Raw genomic sequence first — 24922 nt, 5'->3', positions numbered from 1 at the left:
CGTACTTCTGACTGGAGTGCAGCACAGAAACAACAACTCACCTGGTTCTTATTTCAGCAAGGAGCCGGACCACTGCCATTACTGGAGTTGAGCCATCTCCTGTTGCAGGAAGTGAGGTGTGAATAGATAGACTTCCCTCCTGAGGAAGCAACATGGACTGGACTGCCTGTACTACCTTCTCAGTAATGGACAGTTTATGAAGAGGCAATGCCTGATGGTGGGGGGGCACGGTAAAAAGTTAAATTCAAGTAGTTAGTTTCTACGAAATGAGGGCGTTTTATTACTTGGAGTTAATGCTCATTTTGTACTATCACAAAACCAACACCAAACCCCAGCCAAAGAAGGAAAAGAAACCCCGCCACAGTACACAAAGGAACATCTTTAAGCACCAAAAGATGAATACTCATATTACTTCAATGAGAACTTAAATACAGATATTGTTAAGAGATGTTTAAGATGAGGCAAGCTTCAGCAAAACAGCTTTAATCAAAGATGAAACAGACTTTTGACACGCTTCAGATTAACTGCCAGTATTCTGAAGAATTTTTTCAGTGAAGAAAAACCACAACTGATATCATACTGCATACTATACTTAATAAGCTACCGTACCTCAGATCTTGGAACACAGAGCCTAGATAACGGAATAGTTAAAGTGTCTGATGCTTGTGAGGTCTTTCTACTGTCTATAGCGGTAGGCGGAAATTTGACCGTTGCTATACCTTCTTGTTCATTAATAGATGCCACAACTCCAATGCTTCCTGCTATTCCTTTACCTAAAACCTACAACCAAAGAAGGTATGCATAAATTCCAGGATTCACAGACACAAAATGCTGAGTGTTAAACACCTCGCAGACTCAACACACAACTGCAGTCTCCACAAGCGTCACTGAAACTGCTTCACGTTTGCAGGCAATCTGCACGCTGCTCTGCTGCTGTGCAGAGGCAAAACACGGCCAAAAGAATCAACTGCCATCTAAAGGTATAAGATGTGAAAGGTGGGAGATTACCTGAACTTCAGAACCGATTTTAATTGTCTCCTTAAAGCCACCTAGAGCACAAAGAGCAGCTACAGCCTGTCGAGCAATTCTTTGAAGTTTAGCAAGCTTCCTTCCACTGCTACTTCCATTCTCCAAAATACTCTCCGCATATTTCCCAAGTTGTGGAATGTACATCAGAGCCCGAGACAGAACCTGAAGACAGAAGCAGAAACACCAGATAATGACTTCAAAGTGCAATTCAAACAAAGCCCAACACCCCATGCCTCCAGCCCACACAGTCTCAGATGAATTATTTTCGTTCTCAAAGTGAATTATGTAACCCCAAACATTCTAAGCCCTCTGAAGTGTGAATACCATCAAAGCCAGCTTTATTCCTTAATAAGTTTTAGAATCGCAGAGATATACGTACAAATTTAGCAAAAGTCTTTGCTAGAGGATTCAGCTTAAGCAACAGATTAGGTGTTACTGCTCTTACAGGAACATAAAAGCAATGTGCTGTGTACTTTCTAGCCAACACTTGAGACCTTCAGAGGTCACAGCTGAAACGACCCAACAGCAAAGGTAGAGTAACTACCCAGCAAAAGCAAGGCATCCAGACCCACGCAAACGCATTCATTCTCAGAGTTACAGCTGCTGACAAGTAACAATATATTCTTTGCTACAGGATAATTTTTTACTGTATATCTGACATCTTAGGTGGGACAGATACAGAGACTGGAAAGGGAAGCTGCCATGCGATCACACGTGCCTGTGAAAAGCATCACAGATAGCAAATTGGAAAGGAGTAGCTCCTGCAAAACATGTTAAGTCCTCTTGATTACAATTTGATAACTGATCTTCTGTTTACTTACTTTTTCAGCAGTTGTTGTCCATATTTGAGCTGCATTTGATTCTGGTGCCATCAACAAGCTATGCAGCAAAGCAATCACTTCTGCTGCCATGCTGTTTGCAACATGACCACTGATGAATGGCCTTACGGGGTCAGTCCTACACAGCAAAGGGAACAATGTGCAAAGCAAGAGAAGGAAAGAACCGTTAGCTGTCAGTTATATGGGACAAAACCAGGAAGCTTATGAATCTCCAAGCTATTTTCTAGAGCACCAGAAGTACCGGTGCATAAGAACATAGCATGTCTGCTAGGTACAGAATCACAGTGACCTACCTGGCAAGCTCAGAATTTCTCTCTCTGCAAATAGATGTCTGTGCAGTCTTCTTCTTGTCCCCACTGGACATCCCACTGGTTGCTTCTGGATTGACAGTTTCTATGGGTGGCCCAACACTAACTATTAGACCAGACTGAGCCCACTTAGTTGCCTTGCGAAGAGCTGCAGCAGCTTCTTCTGTGATAACTTCACAGCAGCCACTCTGAAAATGCAGTTGTGAGAAGAGAAATACTAATGTTAGCTCTGTTTAGCTACTCGATATTGGCATTTAACTCTCCTCTCTCTGCACAGAAGTACTGCAAACACATCAAAACATCCTTCTGTATATGTATTACCAGTCATGAGAATTTTTCTAATTGATCTATAAAGATTAGAGACCAGCGAGGATTGAGAGCTTTTAGAAATTCCTTTAGAAAGTCTTAGCTCAGCCTCTTTTCTGACCAAAAAAGCCTAAAAAAGCAAAACCAAAATTATTTCTGTTCAAGCATTCAAAAGCACATCTGAAAATATATGCAAAAATTGAGTTTAAATAGGTGATTTAAAATTCACACCAAGAATCCGCACTGAACACTTATGGAAAATGAATATTAAAGCAGCTTAAACATGACAGAGCAGGTAGAGAAAATATGAGCTGAAATTTTATTTTTGCATTTGCCACTATTTACATCAACAACTCCCTACTGCTAACACGGCATCCAGAGCTGTCCTAACGTGTTCTGCAAAATACAACAAGAACAGACAACAACATGCAGTGAGGGATTTAATACCAGTCGAAACCAAGTACTCCAATGGTCACCAGTTCAATAATTCCCTATTTCTTTTCTTACTTTAGTCATGTCACGATCCATTTTCACCACCTTCTCCATGTTGGCTCCAGTTCCTAGTCGGAAGGGGCGACCTTCTGAGCTACTGTCAGAGCAAACACAGAACACATCAGCTTTACTTGCATTGGTGGAAGAAAGCGTCTGAACTACACAGACTGATTTAACCTATTATGCTTATCTTTAAACGATTTCAAATCAAATTCTGCAACAGAACTGATCAACACTAAGAAATATTTGATAATTAAGGATGCCCCAAGTGTACTGTAATTTGTAAAAGGAATTATTATTGAATTTAGCTATTTGCTAACAATTTAGGTGCTGAGTTAACCTTCCAGCTAAGAACACTTAAAAATGCACTTTTTAGCATCATTTAAGGCATGAATTCAAAACAGCCTCAGAGTGGGAAGAGATGTGACAAACAGTGCAGAACACAGCAGATAAGAAGGTTGACAGCTTAACGTTCTCTCAAATCCAAATCTCAATCGTTATCTCAAAATCTCAAATTCCAAATCCAGGCAGACACAACTGCATATTAACAACACTGAAGAAGCTGTAATAGCAAGTTATTAGCCAGTGTATGCATTAAAAATACGGCTTTAAAGCCATTTTGTTTCAACAGTTCTGTAAATCCTACTCAGTCTTCAGTATCAATTATGACAACACATTCACTTCTTCTGATGCAATACCACTTAAGTAGCTGATTTTTCACGTGCTTTTTTCAGACATATCAAAACATTCACATGTTCCAAGCCAAAAAGGAAACGCCGCACTCCATCACAGCTTCCTTCTTTTATACATTTTGTACAGTCTCTTTCAGCTTTGCTGCTCTGATCAATAGTGAAAACAAAAGACTGAAGTTCAAGAAACATTTAGATTCCTTCTGCTACTACCTCAAGATTCAGGATAGCAGTATACATTTTCATCCATGTAGGATTACACTGAGCATATGAACAATCCTTGTACTGCCTTATTGTTTACCAGGAAATACAACATACTGGGAAAACATCTTGCTTTCCCACTTCGTACTGTGTCTACCACACATTCTTCTACAGCTGTAGGACTTAAGAACTTCAGAAAAAAGGAATTGGTTGTTAATTCCAAATGAATGAATGCAGATTACCTCAGTAATGGCTGAAGGACCTCATGGGATGACTGGTCTTCCCGTTTATGGATGAAAATAGAAAGTTTGCCATCCACTGCCTCACTTTCTTCTCCAGGGTCTTTATCACCTTTTATAGAACTCTTAGGGCTGCTTTTTGCTAAAGCAGTATCTGGTTCAGAAGCAGTTGGAGAAAGAACCGTCTGGCATCCTTGAAGTGAAAAGGAATGAACAAATAAACAGAGAGACAGACAGCACGAGAGTCATCAACGAACTTTCTTGGCCTCAAAACTAATGCTGAAAACCCTTAAGATGCATCTAAAATGTCACTGCAACACAAGAGAGTGTGACAGAAATACCATGATCTTTGAACACTGACATATCATGCACCTTTTCCTACTCAAGCATTCTGCCAGACTTGCTTAGCAATTTCTCAAATTAGCACGACACCAGAAGATGGTGGTACCTGGTACTACATAGTCTGCCAGCTTTGCTAAGAGCAGAGATGCAATCTTGGAGGCTGGGTCACCGGGATCATCTTGTTCGCTGTTCAGGGAGGGCACAGAGTAACTCCAGGGAGGCAGTTCTACATTTCCACAGTCTTCAACACTCATGAGAGGTAGAGCAGCACGACACAACTGAAGGATTATAAGAACCAGCTTTGGAGAGGGACGCTGATCCAAGAGAAGTGAGAGAAGTTTGGACACGCAGGCTGGCTGGCTCAGGATTGCTTTACCTATGTGACTCCTGAAAGTGGGGGAAAGAAAAAGAACTGCTGCTTAAAAAAAGAAAGGAATACTTGATTGCAATAAAACAAATTTATTATTTAAAAGGCAATTAAAAAACCCATCTGAAAAGACTACAACCATAACACTTGATAGCACTGTTTAGAAACCAAGTCCAAATAAGGCTCAGTTCATACAATGATTTGAAAGTTACCTTTGATACGTCAAAAACAACTGAAGAAAAAGAACACCCACCTGCTTTCATACATAAAAAAAAAAAGTCACAAAGCCCTAGTACCTTGACAGGTCATTAAGAAGACTGAGAACATCTTGAAGTGCATCATTTCCTGCAGCTTGATTACCACAACACTCTGTAGCTCGTGCAAGGTGATTGGTAAGAAGGCTGGAGACCTGACGAGCCAGGCCAGAGTGAACAGCTTCTGTTGAACCACCTTTAACAGTAATTCAAGAGCACAGAGTTAGAAACAACAAAGACAAACATACAGAACTACAAGTTCTGTTCCCATACACCAAATATAGTCATATATTTGTTTGGCCACAGCACATTTAGACATAAAACATCACAACCTAAAGTAAAAATAAAGCCTAATGCAACAAATACAACATTTGCATCCAATCAGGAAACAGCCGTGTGTCTGTACATGTATGCGTAGCACGAGTGCAAATCCCAGCACAGGAGGAACACACAAACGGCCACGCAAGGTCTCTGGGCTCTGTCACACATGGGCAGAGGCAAGTGGCAGACATGAAGTTACCACAGCACATACACAGTCCTACAAGCACGGTTAAAACAGAGTTCTCTTCATGCAGGAAAAACAGATACACTGCATAAGAAGTTTTTCTTCACGTCTGAAGCAGAAACAATTACCCAAAAAAATGAGAACACAAAAGAGCCCTCGGACTACAGAAGAATTAACAAAAAAAAAAAACCAAAAAAACCACAAAACCCCAGAGAACAACAAGAAAGCCAACTTATTTTTGTATCCATTTGTATAAGGAAAGAAAAGCCATGAAGTTAGCAGTAAGAGAACACTATTTTAAATCCACACTTAAGCCACTTCTCACACTATAAAGCACACCAACGTAAGGCCAGCTGGCAGCGTTCCTACCTTCTTCTTTCTCCCATTCAACACAGCGATTGGCCAGCACCTGAAAGGCAGCCCAAGCCATGGTGGCCACCTTCTGCTTCTTGGTCTGTTTTTCATTTGAACTGGATTCCGCCTGGCTGCTTAAGCTGCAGAGCCTGTCCATAAGCTGCACCAGACCACTACGTACCAAACACTTCTCTTCACTCCTGTATGAGAAGAGAAATTCAGATTTTACCAAAGTAACTTTCCAGTCAATAACAATAGATCCAAAAAGAACCAACAGCTTGCTCTTAACTCAGCAATTAATTACTTTGCAGAACAAGATGGTTTTATTTCTTCCTTACCCTCACCACAAAAAAATCCTACACTGAGAAAACTTAAAAGAAATTCTGAGAAAGTTCTGTTTTCTTTTATAAGGAGGAATATATTTATACTACAAAACGTTCTCCCTTAAAGTAAAAATCTAATAAGTAAAAGAGCAGATCCTTCCCTTTCTGTATGAAACATTCATACCTTGTGTAAGGTATAGTGCATAAGAGGCCAATGCTATTTGCACAAGCAATGGGGTAGCGAGCGCACAGCGAGACCACGGACGTCATCGTCTCCCCAAAAGCTTCCTGGACTTGTTCCACCATCCCTCCACACGTCAGCTCTTCAATTCTGTTGGTGGTAAGACACGTGAAATAATGGTTTTCTAAGTTAAATAAAGCACACTTCCAAGCATGGCTTTACAAAAGTTATGATATATTATGAGTTACCCAAAGAATGTTTAGAAATAAACTGCAAATCTTTTTTTTTCCCCAATATGAAATACATGTAAACAAGACAGCATAGGAGTTTTACCTAAAATATGACCAAAGTCAGGTAACAAGATACTTGCAAAACATTTACCAAATTTAGATGACACAGTATTAGTACTGGCTACATTTACTAACAGTGCCTTATTGAAGTGAATTTAGTGTCAGTCCAGATAATACCCTATACCTGGAGGTATCACCTCAGCATGAAATGAAAGAAATCTACCGCCAAATAAGTGCACTGAGGAAGTTTTTCATCCTACAAAGCCCAATGCAAGCAGGTGTTACAAGCTCAGTTCTGCAAACCTGATCTCTCAACCTTCGAGATACTTCTCACGGTCTGTCTTACGCAGTGCAATTTGCCATTTCCTACAGAGACCAAAGTATTATTTTCAGAGCTACAAACCAACCTTGGTCCTCCCTGAAGCACCATGGTCACAGGGCCCACGAGGTGCGTCACCCCACCGACCCGCACGGCCGCAGTCAGCAGCTCCCTCATATGCACTAAGGCTTGCTTCCTCGTGTTGCCACGCCGCCACCTCGTCTGAGCAGCGAGCAGAAAACTGCTGCTGGATACCTACAACATCGGGTTGTTAATGAGACACAAGCAAGGCACCTCAGCAAACAGGAGTTTGAATTCCAGAGCAGGGCAGTTCAGCAGATTGAAAAGGGCATACCGCTTGGTCAGGGTTAGTTCCAATGAAAGCAAAGAGCTGCCCCAGTAAGACACTGTATGTAGGTTTATCTCTGCTATCCTCAATGGCCAGCGATTGCAGAAGAGTGAAAGAGCTGCTTCTGTGGCTGGTAACGTGGCGTCGCCTAAAGAACACACAATATTAGACATGAGAACAGATAGGTAACACCATTTTAAAAAGAACAAGTGATACGCTTGCAAAGTTTATAATAATAAGTTTTTACCAACACAAGCCATGTTATTGTGAAGCAGCTTAGTTGAATAAAGCCTTGTGTACCTTTGACTTGATCGAGCAAACTCGATATCTTCATTACCAATCATTTCTAAGTCAGATGGTGCTGACATACTGCGAAGGAAGACGGGCTGGCGCACCGCGTGAGATATCACTTTTGTTTCAGATGCAGACTTACAGGCTGCAATATTACATAACATGAAAGCACATTACTCCTGGTGTAGCAGGTTATTTACAAACTGCTTTTCAAAATCATTATAGCAACAACGAAGAAAACAAAAGCTCAACTTAATTTACTGCAGAAGAGCTGATTTAATTTGAAAAAGTAAACATGTTCAGTTTTGAGGGAAGAGAAGAAGAGGAATAAATTACGTCTTCGAGACAGAGGAAAACAAGAAAGAAGTACAATACCAGTAGTGAGACATTTACCTGGAGTCTCTGCAGGGGTTCCAGATATACTTCTTGTGATACCAGACTGGGCTGCAATAGTGACGTGCAGCAACAGCTCTGCCCTGTTCATCAAGCTTTTAACTAATGCTTTTGTTTTTGCTAGGGGGTGGTAAGTCCTCTGTATCAGTGAATTCACCTCTTGAAAGAACTTCTCCCTGAGATTGTGATAAAGGAAAATAGAATTACTCAATTACATTGTAATGCCTTCTGAAATACTACAAGAAGAAATATTTTAAAGACAGCGACACAATATTATTTATGCCTACAAAGCAGGAAAAAGGTAATAACTAAACAATTTGTTACATCAGTATTCACAGCTATAGAGACTAATATTAATATGTTTAGGCAGGAAAACTAAAGGTATTTGCATTTATATTTGTATTTGGAAGTTCATTTGAATGTTTTCGTTTCCCAAGATTGCTTTTCCCCTTTAAGTTTCCAAGCCTTCCAATGAATTTAGTAATTGTTTTGAAAACATTTAAAAACGGTGTGAAAAAGCAGCCATAAGTGTCAGAGGGCGTGCTGAGATTTAAAGGGCAACCTCATTAAGCATTTTATGCACAAATGCAAACTTCAACCCCACACAGTTCCTTACAGAACTCACAGAAACTTCACGACTTAAAATGCAGTGTGCTCAGCATCCAGCTACCAACCTCAGTGCCAGGACCACATTCTCAAGATCACTTCCATCAAAAGAAACTTCCTTCATAGAACACAGAAGTTCCAGCTCTTTCATCTTGCTCTAATCAAAGTGAAGGAAAAGGATGAATGTGTATTGAGAGAGCAGTAAGAAGCATGAGCACACACAGCAGCCACAATGCTTTACCTCATTGAAGTGATAATCATAGAAGAAGGGAGCGTTGTTCTCCAGCTTCCCATGCATGGCGTCATCCACCTCACTCTGCCACTTCTGCTCCAGCTCAGCCACGCTCTGAAGAAATAAATAACACTGCAGATGCCTACTCTTAAGGAATACAAGGGCTCTATGAAGAAGAAAAAAACCTACTTCCTGCATTTTTAGATTTCTAACGTGTTCCTAATACATCTTTATTCTCAAACAAACTAAAAAACCCTTTTATTTGATAGTTTTGTACCTGTAATTGTCTCTCCATGGCATTTAGCTTCTTAAAAGTCTCTCCCATAATTTTACAAAGTAAATCATATTCTTCTGCATGTTCTTCCTGATACTGGAAGTTTATCAGGGACTGGAGTGCATCCACCAAATTCAGATGTTTAATCACACATGAAACTACCATCTCCTCCATTACTTCGGGCTGAATCACTTCCCTAGGGTTAGAAGCAAAGCCAAGCTGATTAAGCAAAAATAACAGACAAACTTGGACAACTCACATTGACAGCTTGCTAGGCAGTGCAATGACAGACAGCTATGTACAGCACATCAGATGCACACCACCAAGCTGACAGGCAGGTTTTTGTTGTTTTTTTAATAAATACTTTGGTACCAAACATCTCAAACAAAAACCAAGTTAAAAAAGTAAAGCAATGACTACTTACTTTATGCTAGGTCTAAATTGAGGCCGAGCACGTCCAGAAATTTCCCTGAGTTTAATCATGATTCCTGGAGGCAGCCTAATCCTAGGCAGATCGAAATAGTGTCCAATGGGAGGCACTAGCACATCAGAAGGATAGGTAAATTCTCTGTCCTCATCTATAGTAAGAGGCAGTGGAGAAGGACTTGGTGTAAGGGCTGGAGATATTACACCGTTAGCTTCCACCTGCCATTGGCACCTGAAAACACAAGTCAACAAGAAAAGGATGTGGGTTCTGTTTTTTTCCCCTCAAAACCTCCCTCCTCATTCAGAAAGAAGTGTTAGAAGAAAAAACATTACAAGGATTTATACACAGCTTTATTTCACAACACTAAGTTCGATAAAAGCCACATGCCCCAGTTCTCCTCTCCTTACTCTAAAGGAAACCTCTGTTCTACAGAATATTTTCTCCGTTTTGAGCAACACAGAATCACTGAACAAACTTTGCATCACACCTTAAACATGGGATTTGAGCACAACTACAAAATCTTCCTTCAGAAAACGCAACGTCAGATGAAATTTTTGCCTGTTTACCTTTGTAATAGTTTAGATCTCAGAAGCTCTTGGCAGGTTTCTTCATCTTTGGTAATTTCTGGCCCATTGTATAAAATCCGAAGCATAGAACAAGCTAACACAGAAAGGCCAAGTGCCAGGTCAACTAAGAAGGGCAGGCCTCCTGACACGTCCTCTGAAGACTCCTGCAGTAGGAACAGCGATGAGTTGCACCACCCCACAAAGTCCCTCCCTCGCGTATTTCAAAACAGCATCTCTTACGGAGAGAGGTACTGAAAAAACGCTCCCATGATCAAAAGCAACGTATTTAGAATAACTCAAAGCAACAAATGAAAACACAGCGAAGGTGGTTTTGGTTCAGTCAGTCCTTGGCCCGACTCTCTCTCATCACACAGGCCTAGTCCTCACTCCTCAGTAGCAGGATTCAAGTTCCCCCCACTCTCCTTTACAGCCTGGTATCGTTATAATCATTTCTGTAGAGAAATTCTCATCTATAAACAGCAATGGATGAGAATGTGACTTCATCCAAGCCACCTCCAATGACACGAGACACATTTGGTGATAACTGTCTTCATAAAACATTAGGAATGCTACATGCCAAAGGGCACCTCAAGTTAAGGATGCTAAAACTTAGATCCTACACACCTAAACACGTGTCCAAAATAAGCTATTACTGTTCTGAATTTTAACATTTAACCTCAGTTTTAAGTACATTTCTATTTGATCTCAAGTATGTAACAGAAGATAGATTTAAGCTGAACCTGTCATGTTTGAGTACCTGTGCTCGAACAGTGCAAGCAAAGCCCCACATAGCTTTGTCTGGAGTGTTGTGCTCACGACCACTCCTCATTTCAAAGGAGAAGGTGACTGTATCTCCTTCCACCTTAAAATTTTGAAGGGGAGGAGGAAGGAAAAAAAAAAAAAAAAGAACAAACACAAACAGGAGATTTAATTAAGAATTGAGGCAAACAAACAAGCTTTTCATAAAAGTGGCTTATTTTACGGATTAATGTTTTTAATGAACATTATTTAGGCATTTCTTTCATCACCAATTGCATACTCAGATTTTAAAAATAGATTTCCTTTCTGTAAGAGCATCTTTTAGCGGACAATGTGATTTTAACTTTGCCGTTGGCTAAGCATAGTAAAGCAACAAAGAAAAGTTGTTGGAGAATCACAAGAAGAATTTATCGGGTCAGTTCGCGTTACGCAGCCTCATTTTTCATCAAAATGCTTTTGTCATTTGTCTGCAAAAGTCATGCAAGGTAGGAAGACAACCAAGCTCTTCAAGGAGCAGAATGTCAAGGCATTAGTAGAAGATTTTGCTAAAAGAATATCACAAAGAATCAAGGCCTGAAAATTCACCAAAATCCCATTGTTACAAACAACTGTCTGGGATGGCCTTCCAGATCATCACTTCATGTTCTTCTTTGGGCAATTCTATTTGGTTAGGTATATAAGCTCAGTTCTCATATGGGACAACACAGGAGCACAAACGTGTGAGAAAAGAACCAACACGTGGCATACAGTATGAGGGAATGTACTATAAAACTCTTGAAATACTGAAGTTTTGACAAGCATGAGGCATTTTTTTTAATCAAGTTTTACAGCAAAAAGTATCTGATGTAATTTTAAAACCCAACACAAATGGTTGGAAAGTTGTTATGTTTGCCACTTGTTAAAGGTGACCCAAAACCTAAAAAACAAAAACTGAGAAAATAGCAATCCTAAGAAAACATGCACTGCCTCAGACCGGGCCAGAATTCAACCCACGCAGACGTACGCATGAGAACAGCAGTGCCAGAGGTTGCAGGACTGGAAGCCACCTCTAACGAGTTCCAGTAAGATGCAGTAAGTTAAACAGATAAGCTCAAAGGGAAGCATCACACACAGCAGATGGACAAGTTTACGGATACGTCCTTGGAAATAGCAGCCCACTTAAGAAGAGCTCTGATCATGGAAAATCGTAACACTTAAAAGCTGGGACTTCATTGCTCAAAGGGTTAAAACAGCGTTGACATGATTCCCAAAGAGGATTTTTCTATGTGGAATATTGTGGATTGTAATACTGTACCTTTACTAAGTCCTTCGGCCAACCAGTTCCTAAGACACTACGGCTGCCATATCCCAGTGTATTGCCTCCATACTCAGCAACCTTCCTACTGTTTGTGTTAGGACCAGCATAGATCACCAACTTCAAAACATAAAATACACTGTTAGACTGTAAGAGAAAAACAAGAAAATCTAATAATAATAATAATACTTAGCACTTACACCGCGCTTCATATTTTCAAAGCGCTTTATCTACATTAACAAATCCTCACAACAGCCTTGTGAGGGGAGTTGGCAAGTATTATTATCCCCATTTTACAGATGGGGAAACTGAGGCAGAGAGGAAGTTCAGTGACTTGTCCCCAAGGTCACACTGCGAGTCAGCAGCACAACCAGGAAAAATCCTAACTTCCAGTCCTCACGCTGAGCCAACCAGAACATACTGCCTCTCTTAAAACAAAGGGATTGATCCTGCTCCCATCGAAGCTGGTGTTTCATCAGCCACTTCACTGGGAACATGATGAGGCCCAAAGTTTTCTGGAGGAACTCAACCAGTCATGAGCAACAGTGGGGAGTGTCAGTATTGCAGGATATTCATCTGCAATACTGAGGAATACAGGGCAACAATTAGAAAGCTGCACAAGTATCTCTGATTACTTAAGGAAAAAAAAAAAAACGAACAGTTCTATCAACTTCTTTCTTGAAATTGAAGACACATTAATTCATGTAAACAAGCCATTTATCACCAGAAAAAGTAACTATTCCAGGTCTGCCCTATTTAAGTAAACTGTACTGATCTACAAAGTAGGCAGCTAGTTTAAATTTTAGTAAGGAAAACTGAACAGCAAGAATAAAAAGGCACCCTGAGAATCTGAGCCATCATGAAATGGTTATGAAAGGGAAAAAAGGCCTGTACCTCTGGAGTACATCCCTCAGTATCTAATTACTACCATTCCTGACATCTGTGATGAATATTTGTCATAAACAGAGTCTAATGCTTAGAAGAAAATTCTCGCTACTAATCTACAACCATTGGTTACTGTGTTCTGAACCAACACCAGAGGAATTGGGCACACGCTTTTTGTTTGTACAAGAATAATAGAAATGAAATAGGAATCATTTATCTTCCATCTCAGTACCTCTTCACGTTAATGTTTTTGCATTATATAACACTTGAATCTAGTCTTCTCTGTGCTAAGATGAAACTCAAGAACTCCTTTGAAAAGTTATTCACATTTGTGCAATATAAGAAATAACCCCTCAGCATCCCTGTACTTCAGAACATAAAAGCAAGCAGACTGTGACATTACAGCATACGTTCATCTTCTGCCAATAAAAACCTCCTTTGCTATCCTGACCAATGGCAATAAAATGCCCAGAAAGCTGAGGGGCAGAAAAGATGAAAACAGTGCTGCTGACAGCAATACACACAAAAAGAATTTGAGTTGGCATGGGCTTACCTTATCGTAATCATATTGTGAAGAACATCTGTTGTCAAATCTAAGATACAAACAGCGGGCTCCTGGTATGTGCACAGTTTCCTTAAATTTATAGTTATCCCTGACCGGATGAACTGTTTCTACAGTCTTCCCAGCAGCCCAAGGAGCAGGGATCTTCAAGCCTGTAAGAAAACCTGGCTCTTCTTTCTCCTCCAGCATTCTGAAATAACAGTGGGAAATTAGTCCTAGAATTCACACGTGGGTTTGTGCCATATATTCAAACCACACAGTATTTGAAAACACCTCTCTGTATTGATACAGAGAACGTGCTGAATTTAAACAGCATGAACTGTCTACATTAGAAATAACTTTGATAACTCCAACTCATCACATCTGAGCTTTTCCCTCTGGTACACTTAATTTGGATATCGGAAAGCATAAACAAGAAGTAAACAAAACTATATAGAGATTCTAATATATGATTGTCAAGACTAAATAAAAATCCCTCTGGACCAGCAAGGTTGCTTATACTGCCACAAAATATACTTTGTGCTTCACTGAAGGTTGGAATTCGGGAAGGGGAAGAAAACTTTGGAGTTTTCATGTAGAATATTGTACATTATCTCATGTTGATACCACACGTTCTGTAGTACTGCAAATAGACATAAGCATATTTTATTCAATTTAGCTGAATCTTTCTGTCCTAAGCAAAAATAGTACAGCTTTGAGTTCAGACCAGAATTCAGTTAGAATTTAGAACTGTTACATTTCTCACTATAAATTAAACCACTTAATCCCTAAGCCACACTGCCTCAATACTGCACCTCAAGAGCCATCTTCTCATGATGGTCATCCTTTAACCTAATCTATTCTAGGAGCAGCATTTGGAATTAACTCCTAATGCTTGAGGGAAAAAAAAAAACAACAAAGCAGACACCTTGCAAACATCCTGAAGAGATCAACCATTGAATTCTATACGCAAGGCAATTTTAGAATGAACCACTTTTGTTTTGTAAAGGCTTCTATATTTTCCAGTCAGCCCTATGGAGCACTGCAGAACTGATGGACTGGTATTTCCTTCCAGACCACCGTTCTAAGATTTATCCCACAGCGACAGTCATGTGAACGTTACAGTTTATGGGTTACCCCATGAAAAAGACTCAAATGTGAAATCACCTCTCATCATGTAACAATTTCCCTTTCTGTTCTGACACACCACTGGGAGAACTGTTCAGTTCTGAGAAAACTGGAGACTGAGTTTTAAGCAGCAGTGCAGTCTGCAGGACAAAACATAGGATGTTAGGAACATGCAAGTAGCCAATCACTAAGATCTTGTTACTGAAGCTTATTAAGAATTACATTGTATATTCTTAAAGGCAATTAATGATTACTTGGTACATCAGCTTTCAGCCGAGCAGTTCTTTAATCGTAATCTGTGCATCACTTCCTTCAGAAAGTTGACAAAAACCTACAGTCTTAGAACATGCATGCAACATCTTTTGTACCACCTAGACAGCTGCTGACACAAAGGCCATACCTGACTTGTATAGAGAACCAGCTGCACCAGCTGAGGCATCAAGGCATCAGCCATGGTTAGAGTTTGCAAATTTGGATGCATCAGAGATGTCAGAAGGACAGGAAGCAGATGACCAAGCATAGTAGCTTTTGTAATTTGTTCCAGGCCTTTTAATCTGAAATAATCAAGGTTACATAATAACAACTACTTCATAACATATAGAATCACTATTATCCCAAGTAATCTGTTTAACAGGCAGCAAGTGATCAAGGAATCAGAAAACATTTACATTGTATTTAAAAAACCTAACTCGATGAGAGCCTTGATGACATTACAATTCCTCCAAAGTGTTAGCATCCCAATTTTGATGTCAACTACTAAGCAACAAAGCAGAGGACAGTAAATCAAGAGTTTAATAATTACTCAGAAAACGATAAGCTTCCCTTTGGATGGGATGAAAGCCCCATCGACACAGCTACGTTTGGTCAGTATGTATGCCAGCTTCCTAGCACACACAGCTTCTGAGGATGCTGCCAGCTGAGAAATTAGATTGTGTTCGGTTATCCCACTCATAAATACCACTGCCACTGACTGAAAACTGATCAGTTTGAATAGTGTCTATTATTATGTTGATTATTAGTGCTAGTAGTTCTGTCATGGAGAGCCTGACTCTAAATTCTTTAAACAATAAGTGCTGAGCAAATGTTATATTAACAAACAGTTCCTACACATTCAAATTTGAAGTTATGGCATACAGAATAAGAAGTTCTAGTTGTGCTTGCACAATAAGCTGCAGGAAGCAACTATTCACTGTTTTCACATTTACTTGCCTTACCTTTGTTCTCTGTCAGCAATATCACTGTTTATTAGTGCTGTAGTGACTTGCTGCAGCATTTCTAAGACTTCATCACATCCCGTCAGAATTTGTGTAGCAAGAGACAAAATGCTGGTCTTCAGCTCCTGGGTACAAAGAGAGTTAAGATACTTCAATTCTTAGAGAACAGAAAAAAGCAGCAACTGAAAAAACGATGGATTTCCAAACAAAAATAATGATAATGTGACCTGGCAGGCCCGCAGCAGCAGATTCATCCAAGACTTAAATTTGATTAATGCTAAGCCCCAAAGTGCTGGGAGAAACTAGGTGCATATTACAGGATGCACATCCAGTTTCTAGAGGAAAGGAATCCCCAAGTCCAGCACAGGAGAGAGCTGTTAGCCAGCCAAGGTACAGCACTGGTGACAGAATGTCCTAGCAGGTATGAGGATCACTGCAGAGAGAGAAACTGAACAACGAGAACACGGTGAATGGCGAGACAGGAGATGCACTACAGTATTTAGCATTTACTCAATGAGCCTGAACAAATAACTTTCACCTGCTGTGGATTACAAGCACACAGAGCCTCAAAGAGAAGCAAAGCCAGCTTAACAAGCAGTATCAGAAACTCAGAAGTCAGTGCTACTATAGAGGAAGCATTGCTTTATAAAAGCTATAAGGCAGCCTGCACACCAGGACAAACACAGCTACTGTGAGTTCATTCAAGACTATTTCAGCAGTAACATGACATAACATTTTAATAAACCTTGTTCTAATGCTATTCATGCTATTTCACATGACCAATGATGGCTTACATGGAGACAAAGATGGTCACACACACGCTTTGTAGTTAGAACTACAAAAATCCTGATGCTTGGTAAGGTAAATGAGAAAATCCCTTTCTATGTAAATCTGAAAAGTACTTTTTATGGTACCATCTAGATGATATGGAGAAAAGAGGGGGGAGGGAAATACATTCAGAAACAACCCCCAGCCACTGACTAGCATATGTCTATGACAATACATTCTTATCCTCATGGCACACATTTGGGGAAGCATTTGCTCTCACTAACATTACAAGACTGAAGTTGAGACATTTCAGCTGAAGAACAGGGAAAAGAGAAATCCATAGCAACATAACAATACTGAGAGGAAAAGAACTTTCAAAACAGCTTCAAGAGAATGCACTGTAGAAACAAGAGGAGTCAGAGGAACACTGACTGTAGAGAGCCATGCTGGAATAAAACTTGGTGTTTACCTGTACCTTCAATGTCTCTCCCTGTAAGGAGCTGTCACTGTCATCGTTCTCATCAGGTTTAATCAAAATAGTGTTACTGAGGAGGTGGTTCTGCACAGCCATCAGATACCGCAAGCACGAAGATGCAGCCTTTAACATAAATAAGTACACTTCACATTATCTAAACACTTAAATCAAACTTGATTCAGGCAATCCTTTTACTTACAAGTATAAAAGAAAAAAGCACAGGAGAAGGACAAACAAAAAGGAGTTTGTTTCCATGTTGTCATGAAGTTCTAATGATAGACAAACTTCCTTTAGACTGAGATAGCTATCAAAGCAGTGGGAAAACATATCCACTTATAAACCTATTCTAGCTGTTAGCATACACTGTTTGATTTACTTCGTCAGGAGAAATTGTTAATGCATAGCATAAAAGATTTTCTTTTGCTGTATTTGTTAAGATACACAGCCACAAAAATCACACCTCGATATATTCAGTAAAGATGATGGATTTAAGGAGGAAAACAAGCCAAGGGCAACTTGATCAAAATACATTTTACTTACAGGCACAGTTGAAAGAAGCCTTTGAAAATCATCTTTAGATACAGTTTGGCACTTGGTGATTAAGACACAAGATTCTCGGACAACAATCTTGAGAATGTAGTGCAACAGCTCATCATTTAGTCTTTAAAATGCAGGAAAGATGCAAAAAAAAGTTAACAATCTAATTAGTGGTTTTTTTTTTTTTTTTTTTCCACAGCCCACATCAAATGTCTGTCAAAGTTCTCTCATAAAATCACACCAAAACAAGAATCTGTTCCATTTGAGATTCAGAGACAAAGCAAACCAAGCAAACCAGAACATTTAACAACAACAGACTGCTCCCAACTTTGAACAGGTAGTTTTACTGCTGAAAAGTAACCTAACAGAGACACAGAGAGCAGTGCCACAGAATTGCAATAGAGAACTATCACCTACAGTTACCATTTGCATGGTAAGCATCAAGGTATCCAAACTCAAGTTCATGCACAGAATTCTCTGGTTTCCCCTAAAGCCCCAAACCAGCCTCCCTCTTTGGCTCTAATCCTAACCACACAGAGATATTTCAAGTCCCACTGCTACTAGAGATAACAAGTAACTAGCAGAATTTCATCCAAGCTTACCTAGAGCAAATAACAGAAACATACAACACGATGAGCCAGGGAAATGCAAGCACATTGTTTTATTTTACCTATAATGATCATCATCTTCACTCCCAAATCTGTTGTTCTGAAGCTGCTCTGCTAGATTTGTCAGGATGACGTCGCGAAGTTGAGAGAGACCACTATTTCTCTCTCCTAAAACAGAATACAACAATATTTTGCAAAAATAAACTCCATAAAACGTTGGTTTATTTCCTCAGGAATCTTACTTCTCAGTAAAGGTTACATTTACACTGCAACCCCAGTGGCTGTTGATATTATGAACCTAAAACTCACTGTGCACACAGCACTGTTTTAAATTCCAATGACTGTAACACCTGAACGCACTGCTATGAAGTAATAAATTACCATGCATCAGCTGCTTTTGGTACAGGCTTCTATTTCATGCTCAAAGTAGAAAGATTAATATCTCTTCTAATGAGGACTAAAATTACTTCTGGTCATTGTGTAACTGCCAGGTAACAAGCTTCTAAATGGCTCGAAACTATCAGCCAGACCAGAAAAAAATCATTAACGCTGGCAGACAACAGATTTAAACCCTTCAAACTTCAAGCAGCTGCTCAAGTGAGACAGATTTTCTTTTGCACACACAGCCATTCAGAAGGCAGCTTCAGAAACTGAAGCATTCTGTCATTTCCTAGAACAGCCTGGGTTCAAAACACACCAGTACTCCGTATTCTGAACTGGTCTCCCTCAAAAGGTTGAGAAGTGTTTTTGTATTTTATTTTCAATTAGGAATACAAACTCTCACGTGTCAATTAAAGATTCTCACCTTCAGTTAAGACCAATTTCAATAAATTATTGATTTCTGCTTCTCCAGGATACAGGATATTTAAACCAGAGCTAAAGAAAAAAAAAAGCATTACTTAACATACGTAAGAACAAAATCTCAATGGACTTGTGAAAAAGCAGAACAGATTTCTGGCTTAGTTCCTGATGCACCATTTACAATTACCAGGCAATAGTTTCTTTCAACATAGAAAGCAATGAAGATCACAGTCGCTACAGTATTTTGAGACTGTCTGAACTGCTGAAAATATAACACAGAATTCTTTCCTTCCAGAACATCCCTCCATTCCCCTACTAATTATTTCTCCAGTGTAATGCTGTAACGGTTTGGTAATAGCAGGGTGGCAAAGCCTTTGGCTACAGGAAATGAAAATGAGCTCAAATGCAGCAGCCAGAGATACAGAAATGGAAAAAAAAGAGCTGCTTACATTTGAAGGGCCTCAGGTGTGTAGGAGCCTCAACAAGAGATACCCTCATCTCCACTGCCAACCCCCAAATAAGGGCTGGGAACAGGTGGATCCTGGCACCACCCCTGCTGGTCACTCAGGTACACTGCATTCACCTGAGCTCCCCTGGGTTGGCCCTGCCTTCCCACCAGGTGCTCAATCACTGCTTCACTCTGTGACTTAGCATTTCCACTGCATCTGGTATGTTGTTTACACTGAGAGAAAGTTTAGTGTGACTTCCTAGCCTTTCTACCTGTGGCTCACGTTGATGATGTGATTCAAACACCAGGAAAAGTTACCATACATTGCAAACTAGGTTTGAGGGTTCTATTGATATCTGAATCCCAGTCAGAGGCAGGAGGAAAAAAAGAAAAAGATATTACCTACTCCCCCCATCTCTGATTTTTTACAAGTCATTGGAGGATAGCACACACACACACCAAGAGAGAGAAAAAACACAGGTTGATGGTCAGAAGATATTGTTCACCTCAACCTTTGGAGCATTTCCCACTTGAAAGCAGATTACATTTGTGCTTAAGACATTTGAGACAGCATTCCTTGTCCTTGAGATTTATGTTCTCTCGTTTTCATAACATACAATCACACTTCTCACTACCTTTCCTACACTTAGTCATTCTGCTATTTTTGACACGTCACAGAAAGGAAATTACACAGCATGAGGCTCAAGAGATGCAGCAGCTAACATGATGTGAAGCTAAAGCAGCCATCCTGCTTAAGTGTTTGAAGTGCCAGCCCCAAAACATAATGCCATACTTCTTCCAAAACAGATTCCCATTTTCTAAGCATAAATCTGTCTTTTTGGACAATCTTACTACTCCACCCATGTTTTAACCTGGACCTTCAATCTCTTACTGCATTCCTCAAGTATTACTCACTCTGATTCCCTTGGCATTCCCTCTGTGTGGGAGAATTCCAATGCTGTCATTTGAAATACTGATCTAAAACTAACAACATTGGCATGACCTTCTCCAGAGCACCAAAGAACTATATAAACTAAACACTGAAGACATTTCACTCACCCCTGAAATGGAGAAAACCTTGTTGGAATTAAGCAGCTACATTACAATAAGCACTAAAGAAATAACTCTAAAAGCTATTCAGTAAAATGCTACAAATGAAGTATGGCAAGAAAAGGATTACTACCTGTTATTACACTATGAACATTTCAAACACAATTTATTTGCTTTTCTCTACAAATACAGATTAAAGTAATTATCACATTAAGTTGTTCTAAATTTTCTTGTATCAAAATATAATTACTGAGTACATCTTGACTATTCAGCTACTGTAACATTATAAAGCATCTAAGATGCATTTGATGAGGCAGATGTTTACCTTATAGCCAGGCAAACTTCCTTCTGAATTTCTGCACAGATCTGGTCCCTTGGTGCCATTAACAACTGCCAAAGCAATAGGCCCGACCTCCTCACAATGTCTCTGTTTCTTTCAGTTTGTGGGCTGAAGAAAAATTTAAAAACCACCTAAGAAAAAAAATTAAACAACGACAACAATAAAACACAATGCACACGACGTCCACATCACTTCATTTTTTGTAATCAGCTTCACAAAACGTTTGTCTAGGTTGTTAAAAAGTATCAGCCAAAAATAGAATTTGAATTCCCCAACTTTAGCACTCTGGCAGCCCAACAAACCATTTTTCTATTTCTATCCCCTGACAGCAGAAAAAAAACCAAAGTAAATACGAAACTTCTCAGTATTTCACCTTAATCTGTAAAGGTGAAAAGGTTACATTTCAATTAGCATGCTCAAGCTACGAGGAAAGATATCCTTGTACCTGGAAGACAACTAGGATGCAGCGTATTATACAAGTATCTCCGTTCACCATCGCTTTCTCCATAATGTCACAGATGCTGCTGAGATGATGTGCTTCGATTGGATGCTGCTTCCCCAAGAAATTTGTTATGGGAAGATTATTGCTGGCTGCAAGCAGATTGAGTTGGTGGATACACATGGCACCAACATGGTGCAGTAACTGGTTAATAACCTCATTGGTGGTTGTTGCATCTCCTAGGAGAAGAAAATCAGTTTAAACGCTGCCTAAAAGAGACTACAGGGCTAGAATTTTCTTTTAAAATGCATTCTATTATCATCATTATCTAACATGAGGGCTCCCACCCACATTATAAACAAAAGAGTTATCTGCACTAATGTGATAAAGGTAGCAATGTTCTGGAAGCTTTCAAGTTTGTTTCCATTTGGTTTTCACTTTCTTAAACCAAAGACCAGGCAACCTAAACAAGGAACTTCTTCCAAGGCTTAACTCGTGTTTTAACAGAAAGTTTCAAGAAGGGAGTTTCTATGCATTTATCCTCAGATATTTGTACATGTCACTCTCACTTGGTATGAAGTGCCCATCTGCAGGTTTAGCTCACCTTTGGGCTCTGTAATGACGTGGCTCACTCCCAGCCTCTGGCAGACACAGTGGAATGCCTGGTTCCCAGGATTACACCACTGGTCAATGTAATCATTAGAGCATGTCCATATCATGTTATTCATAGTATCGTAACAGGCACCTGAGGAAAACATTTTGCACACCAAATTTCAGAATTAAAAAAAAAAAAAAAACCACACCAAACTAAAATACTTTATAGTAGATACAAATCTAATTTATTTGCTTTTCAAAATCTGTCATGTGACAGCAATTTAATAATAGTGCCTTGTGGTTAATGGGTAATAGCTTTAACCAAAACTGATAGTTTGCATGATGCAAGCTGTTGGAAGTGCTAAACCTAGAGACTCATCTCCTACTTGTAGGGTTTACAAACACAAGCAGGTCTGTGACAGTAAATGTGAAGGGATAAATGGGTGACAGACATGAACAGTTCTTTGACAGCATATTCTAAATGCTGTTAAAAATCACATATCCGCGCAGACGTTTCAAATAATGAGGTCTCCAGTAGCAGTATCTAACGTGGCATTTCCTCAGGAAGTTACGAACTTTCAAAAATGTAATCTTGACAAAATATCACTACAGATACAAAACCTCACTGCAGAACCCATCACTGTGAGTTTAAATCCAACTAGTTTAAGGATGGGGTACGTTCACTTCTTAAAAACAGATCTACCTACCGAGTCCTGGTACTAGAGCACCACGTCCAAGTGAACTTCCTGCAGCATCAATGAGATCCGCTCGGCTCGTGAACTGCCCATCCGAAATATTGAACACCAAGCTTGAAGCAAGAACTGCACAGCACAAAGTCACCGATTAATTTCTGACAGGTTGACTGCTTATCACGAAGGACCTGACCTGCCCAAAATGTATCTGACTCACTTTTTAAAGACGACAAAGCACTCGTTCCTCCAAAGAGCGAGCGTGTGGCAGAACTGCCCGACCCCCCCGGGGGGGGGACCAACATCACCAGGTACGTTCCACACGTGTATATTGGAGTCTTCCTTAACATTTTCAGTGGCAGCCCGCAGCTTGTGTTAGCAGCTGAAATATGCAACAGCAATCAAATCAGCGTGCCTGTCTCCATAACATTAAAACCTTAACAACAGCAACAAACAAGAAAGAATGCTATTTGGGACTTCAAATAAATTGATGCAGAAATTTATATAAGCTACATTTGGCAGCGTTTAAAAGCTGCGTGTAGGGCAGCTCCATAATCCCACACATGCAGTGTTAATTCCCAGAACAATATAAGCAATTTCACAGGTTATTTAGCTAAAGAGAATGACTTAAAAATTAATAAAGGTAGCAATTTCTGGTTCCAGCCCAAAAAATTATGAGGCTAAAATACAAGTACAAATAGAACAGACTTAAGAGTCATATGGTACTATGCATATTGAAGGCAGCTTTAGAGACTTCAAGAAAACATAAAAAGACCATTTGAGATTCACTAGGCATTTACTATTTTAATCCTGCTGCTTCACATGAAATGTATACAGTCATAACGATCTAACTCCTGCCAGAGCTGATCAACACTTTCCTGAGCACTGACTAAAGAACTGGACAAGAATAACTGCTTATTCTTCTTTAGCACTCTATTTGTAAGCTGGCAAAACAGAGCATTTAAAATAGCTCTTCAAGCTCAATCTTTGCCAATTTCCCTGTAAGAATATTTATGTCCTGGATAATTTGTTTTTATGAAAATACCTCTGGTTGTTGAACGTTTTAGAAAGCAAGCTCATTTAGTTTCAGATGTATGCATGAAAGAAGAGAAGCAATTGACAAACTGGATAAAATCTTAAGATTCTCTAGCTTGATAGTTTCAGCAAATCCATAAGAGAATACCCCAAAATTTTGCAAACTACCTCAAAAAAGCAAAATTACTTCAAAATTTATAACATTCAACTTGCTGGGGAAGCAAGAATTCCATCTTCTAAACTGCAGTCCATTTTCACATAACAATTCGAAGCCCAGTCAAACTAGCAGCACAGAAATACACTTTTCCATTTCATCACAGATGGCATAAATCCAGTCCTATAACTGAATACATAACCAAAAAGGGCACCACGTACACCAGTATTCCTCCAGTTTCTTTCTTCTTAAACATCTTCCACAATCGATGACTAGCTGAGCAAAGGAACTCGTAATTCAAACAAGAAACAAATACTGCACATCTCCCTCAAAGACTTTTCATGGAAAAAATGCACAGTTTTGACACCTGCTAAGAAATCAGCCATTACTCAAACTGACATTATGCATTCAGAAACAAAACACGACAAATTCCTCAGTCAATAAAATCTCCTCTGACCTGCTTGGTCCTCTTTTAGAGTATTGGAGATGGTAGAGCCAGTGAGAGCAGCCAGTGTTGCTGATGGGGAGGCTCTGTACCTCGACAGCCTGCTCAGAAGCATCTCATTGATACTCTTTGCAGATTCCCCTTCCTTCCGCATTAATATAATTCGTTCCTGCAGAGGATTTGCTATACATACACCATTTTCTACCTATTAAAAATGAAGGAAAGAAAAAATACTTTCAGATATTAAGTTCATAGGATGCAAATAACCTAAAATGAATAATAAGATATATCAGGTAGGGATACTGATTTAAACCAAATTTCTTAGGGAAAAAAAAGTATCATTTCAGTTGTCAATACCAGATGCCTACCAACTGCTCCATGCTTTCCTATTCAAGCCTTTAGACTGAGGTGTTTCACTGCCAAATTAAAATTCACACACAAATGTATGCATGAAAGCGTGCATACACACATATGATGTATGTATATGCATAGATGTACACACAGCTGAAAACAAAGGCCATTGAGAGAAAAAGGTGATTCTC

The 24922-nt window shown here is 39.6% G+C and overlaps 1 protein-coding gene across 2 annotated transcripts in view; it reads right to left on the bottom strand.

Moving 5' to 3' along the window:
- HECTD4 (HECT domain E3 ubiquitin protein ligase 4) overlaps positions 1-24922 on the bottom strand; it is a 66752-nt gene that overhangs the window by 23758 nt on the left and 18072 nt on the right. Inside the window, exons 8-43 of one of the 2 annotated variants that reach the window (XM_042829199.1) lie at positions 24393-24585; positions 22967-23128; positions 22765-22878; positions 22068-22208; positions 21470-21702; positions 21010-21155; positions 19191-19261; positions 18448-18553; positions 17781-17901; positions 17235-17363; positions 15998-16122; positions 15184-15337; positions 14823-14923; positions 13668-13866; positions 12230-12376; positions 10934-11038; positions 10177-10340; positions 9608-9841; positions 9187-9379; positions 8919-9023; positions 8746-8834; positions 8072-8247; positions 7688-7823; positions 7394-7535; positions 7127-7293; positions 6433-6579; positions 5941-6125; positions 5109-5262; positions 4552-4832; positions 4107-4296; positions 2990-3071; positions 2162-2364; positions 1851-1986; positions 1009-1191; positions 610-780; positions 42-211 (exon numbers count right to left, since the gene is read on the bottom strand). In XM_042829199.1, the coding sequence (XP_042685133.1) occupies positions 42-211; positions 610-780; positions 1009-1191; positions 1851-1986; positions 2162-2364; positions 2990-3071; positions 4107-4296; positions 4552-4832; positions 5109-5262; positions 5941-6125; positions 6433-6579; positions 7127-7293; positions 7394-7535; positions 7688-7823; positions 8072-8247; positions 8746-8834; positions 8919-9023; positions 9187-9379; positions 9608-9841; positions 10177-10340; positions 10934-11038; positions 12230-12376; positions 13668-13866; positions 14823-14923; positions 15184-15337; positions 15998-16122; positions 17235-17363; positions 17781-17901; positions 18448-18553; positions 19191-19261; positions 21010-21155; positions 21470-21702; positions 22068-22208; positions 22765-22878; positions 22967-23128; positions 24393-24585 (5555 nt within the window). The remainder of the gene's footprint in view (positions 1-41; positions 212-609; positions 781-1008; positions 1192-1850; positions 1987-2161; positions 2365-2989; positions 3072-4106; positions 4297-4551; positions 4833-5108; positions 5263-5940; positions 6126-6432; positions 6580-7126; positions 7294-7393; positions 7536-7687; positions 7824-8071; positions 8248-8745; positions 8835-8918; positions 9024-9186; positions 9380-9607; positions 9842-10176; positions 10341-10933; positions 11039-12229; positions 12377-13667; positions 13867-14822; positions 14924-15183; positions 15338-15997; positions 16123-17234; positions 17364-17780; positions 17902-18447; positions 18554-19190; positions 19262-21009; positions 21156-21469; positions 21703-22067; positions 22209-22764; positions 22879-22966; positions 23129-24392; positions 24586-24922) is intronic. The other variant, XM_042829200.1, reaches the window with a different exon arrangement.

Source organism: Centrocercus urophasianus, unplaced genomic scaffold (genome assembly GCF_019232065.1).
Source record: "Centrocercus urophasianus isolate 14NV4802_14NV808 unplaced genomic scaffold, USGS_Curo_1.0 seq_30, whole genome shotgun sequence".
Classification (NCBI taxonomy): domain Eukaryota; kingdom Metazoa; phylum Chordata; class Aves; order Galliformes; family Phasianidae; genus Centrocercus; species Centrocercus urophasianus.
Note: the sequence above shows the minus strand (reverse complement) of the source record. Positions and strands in the feature narration are given on the sequence as shown.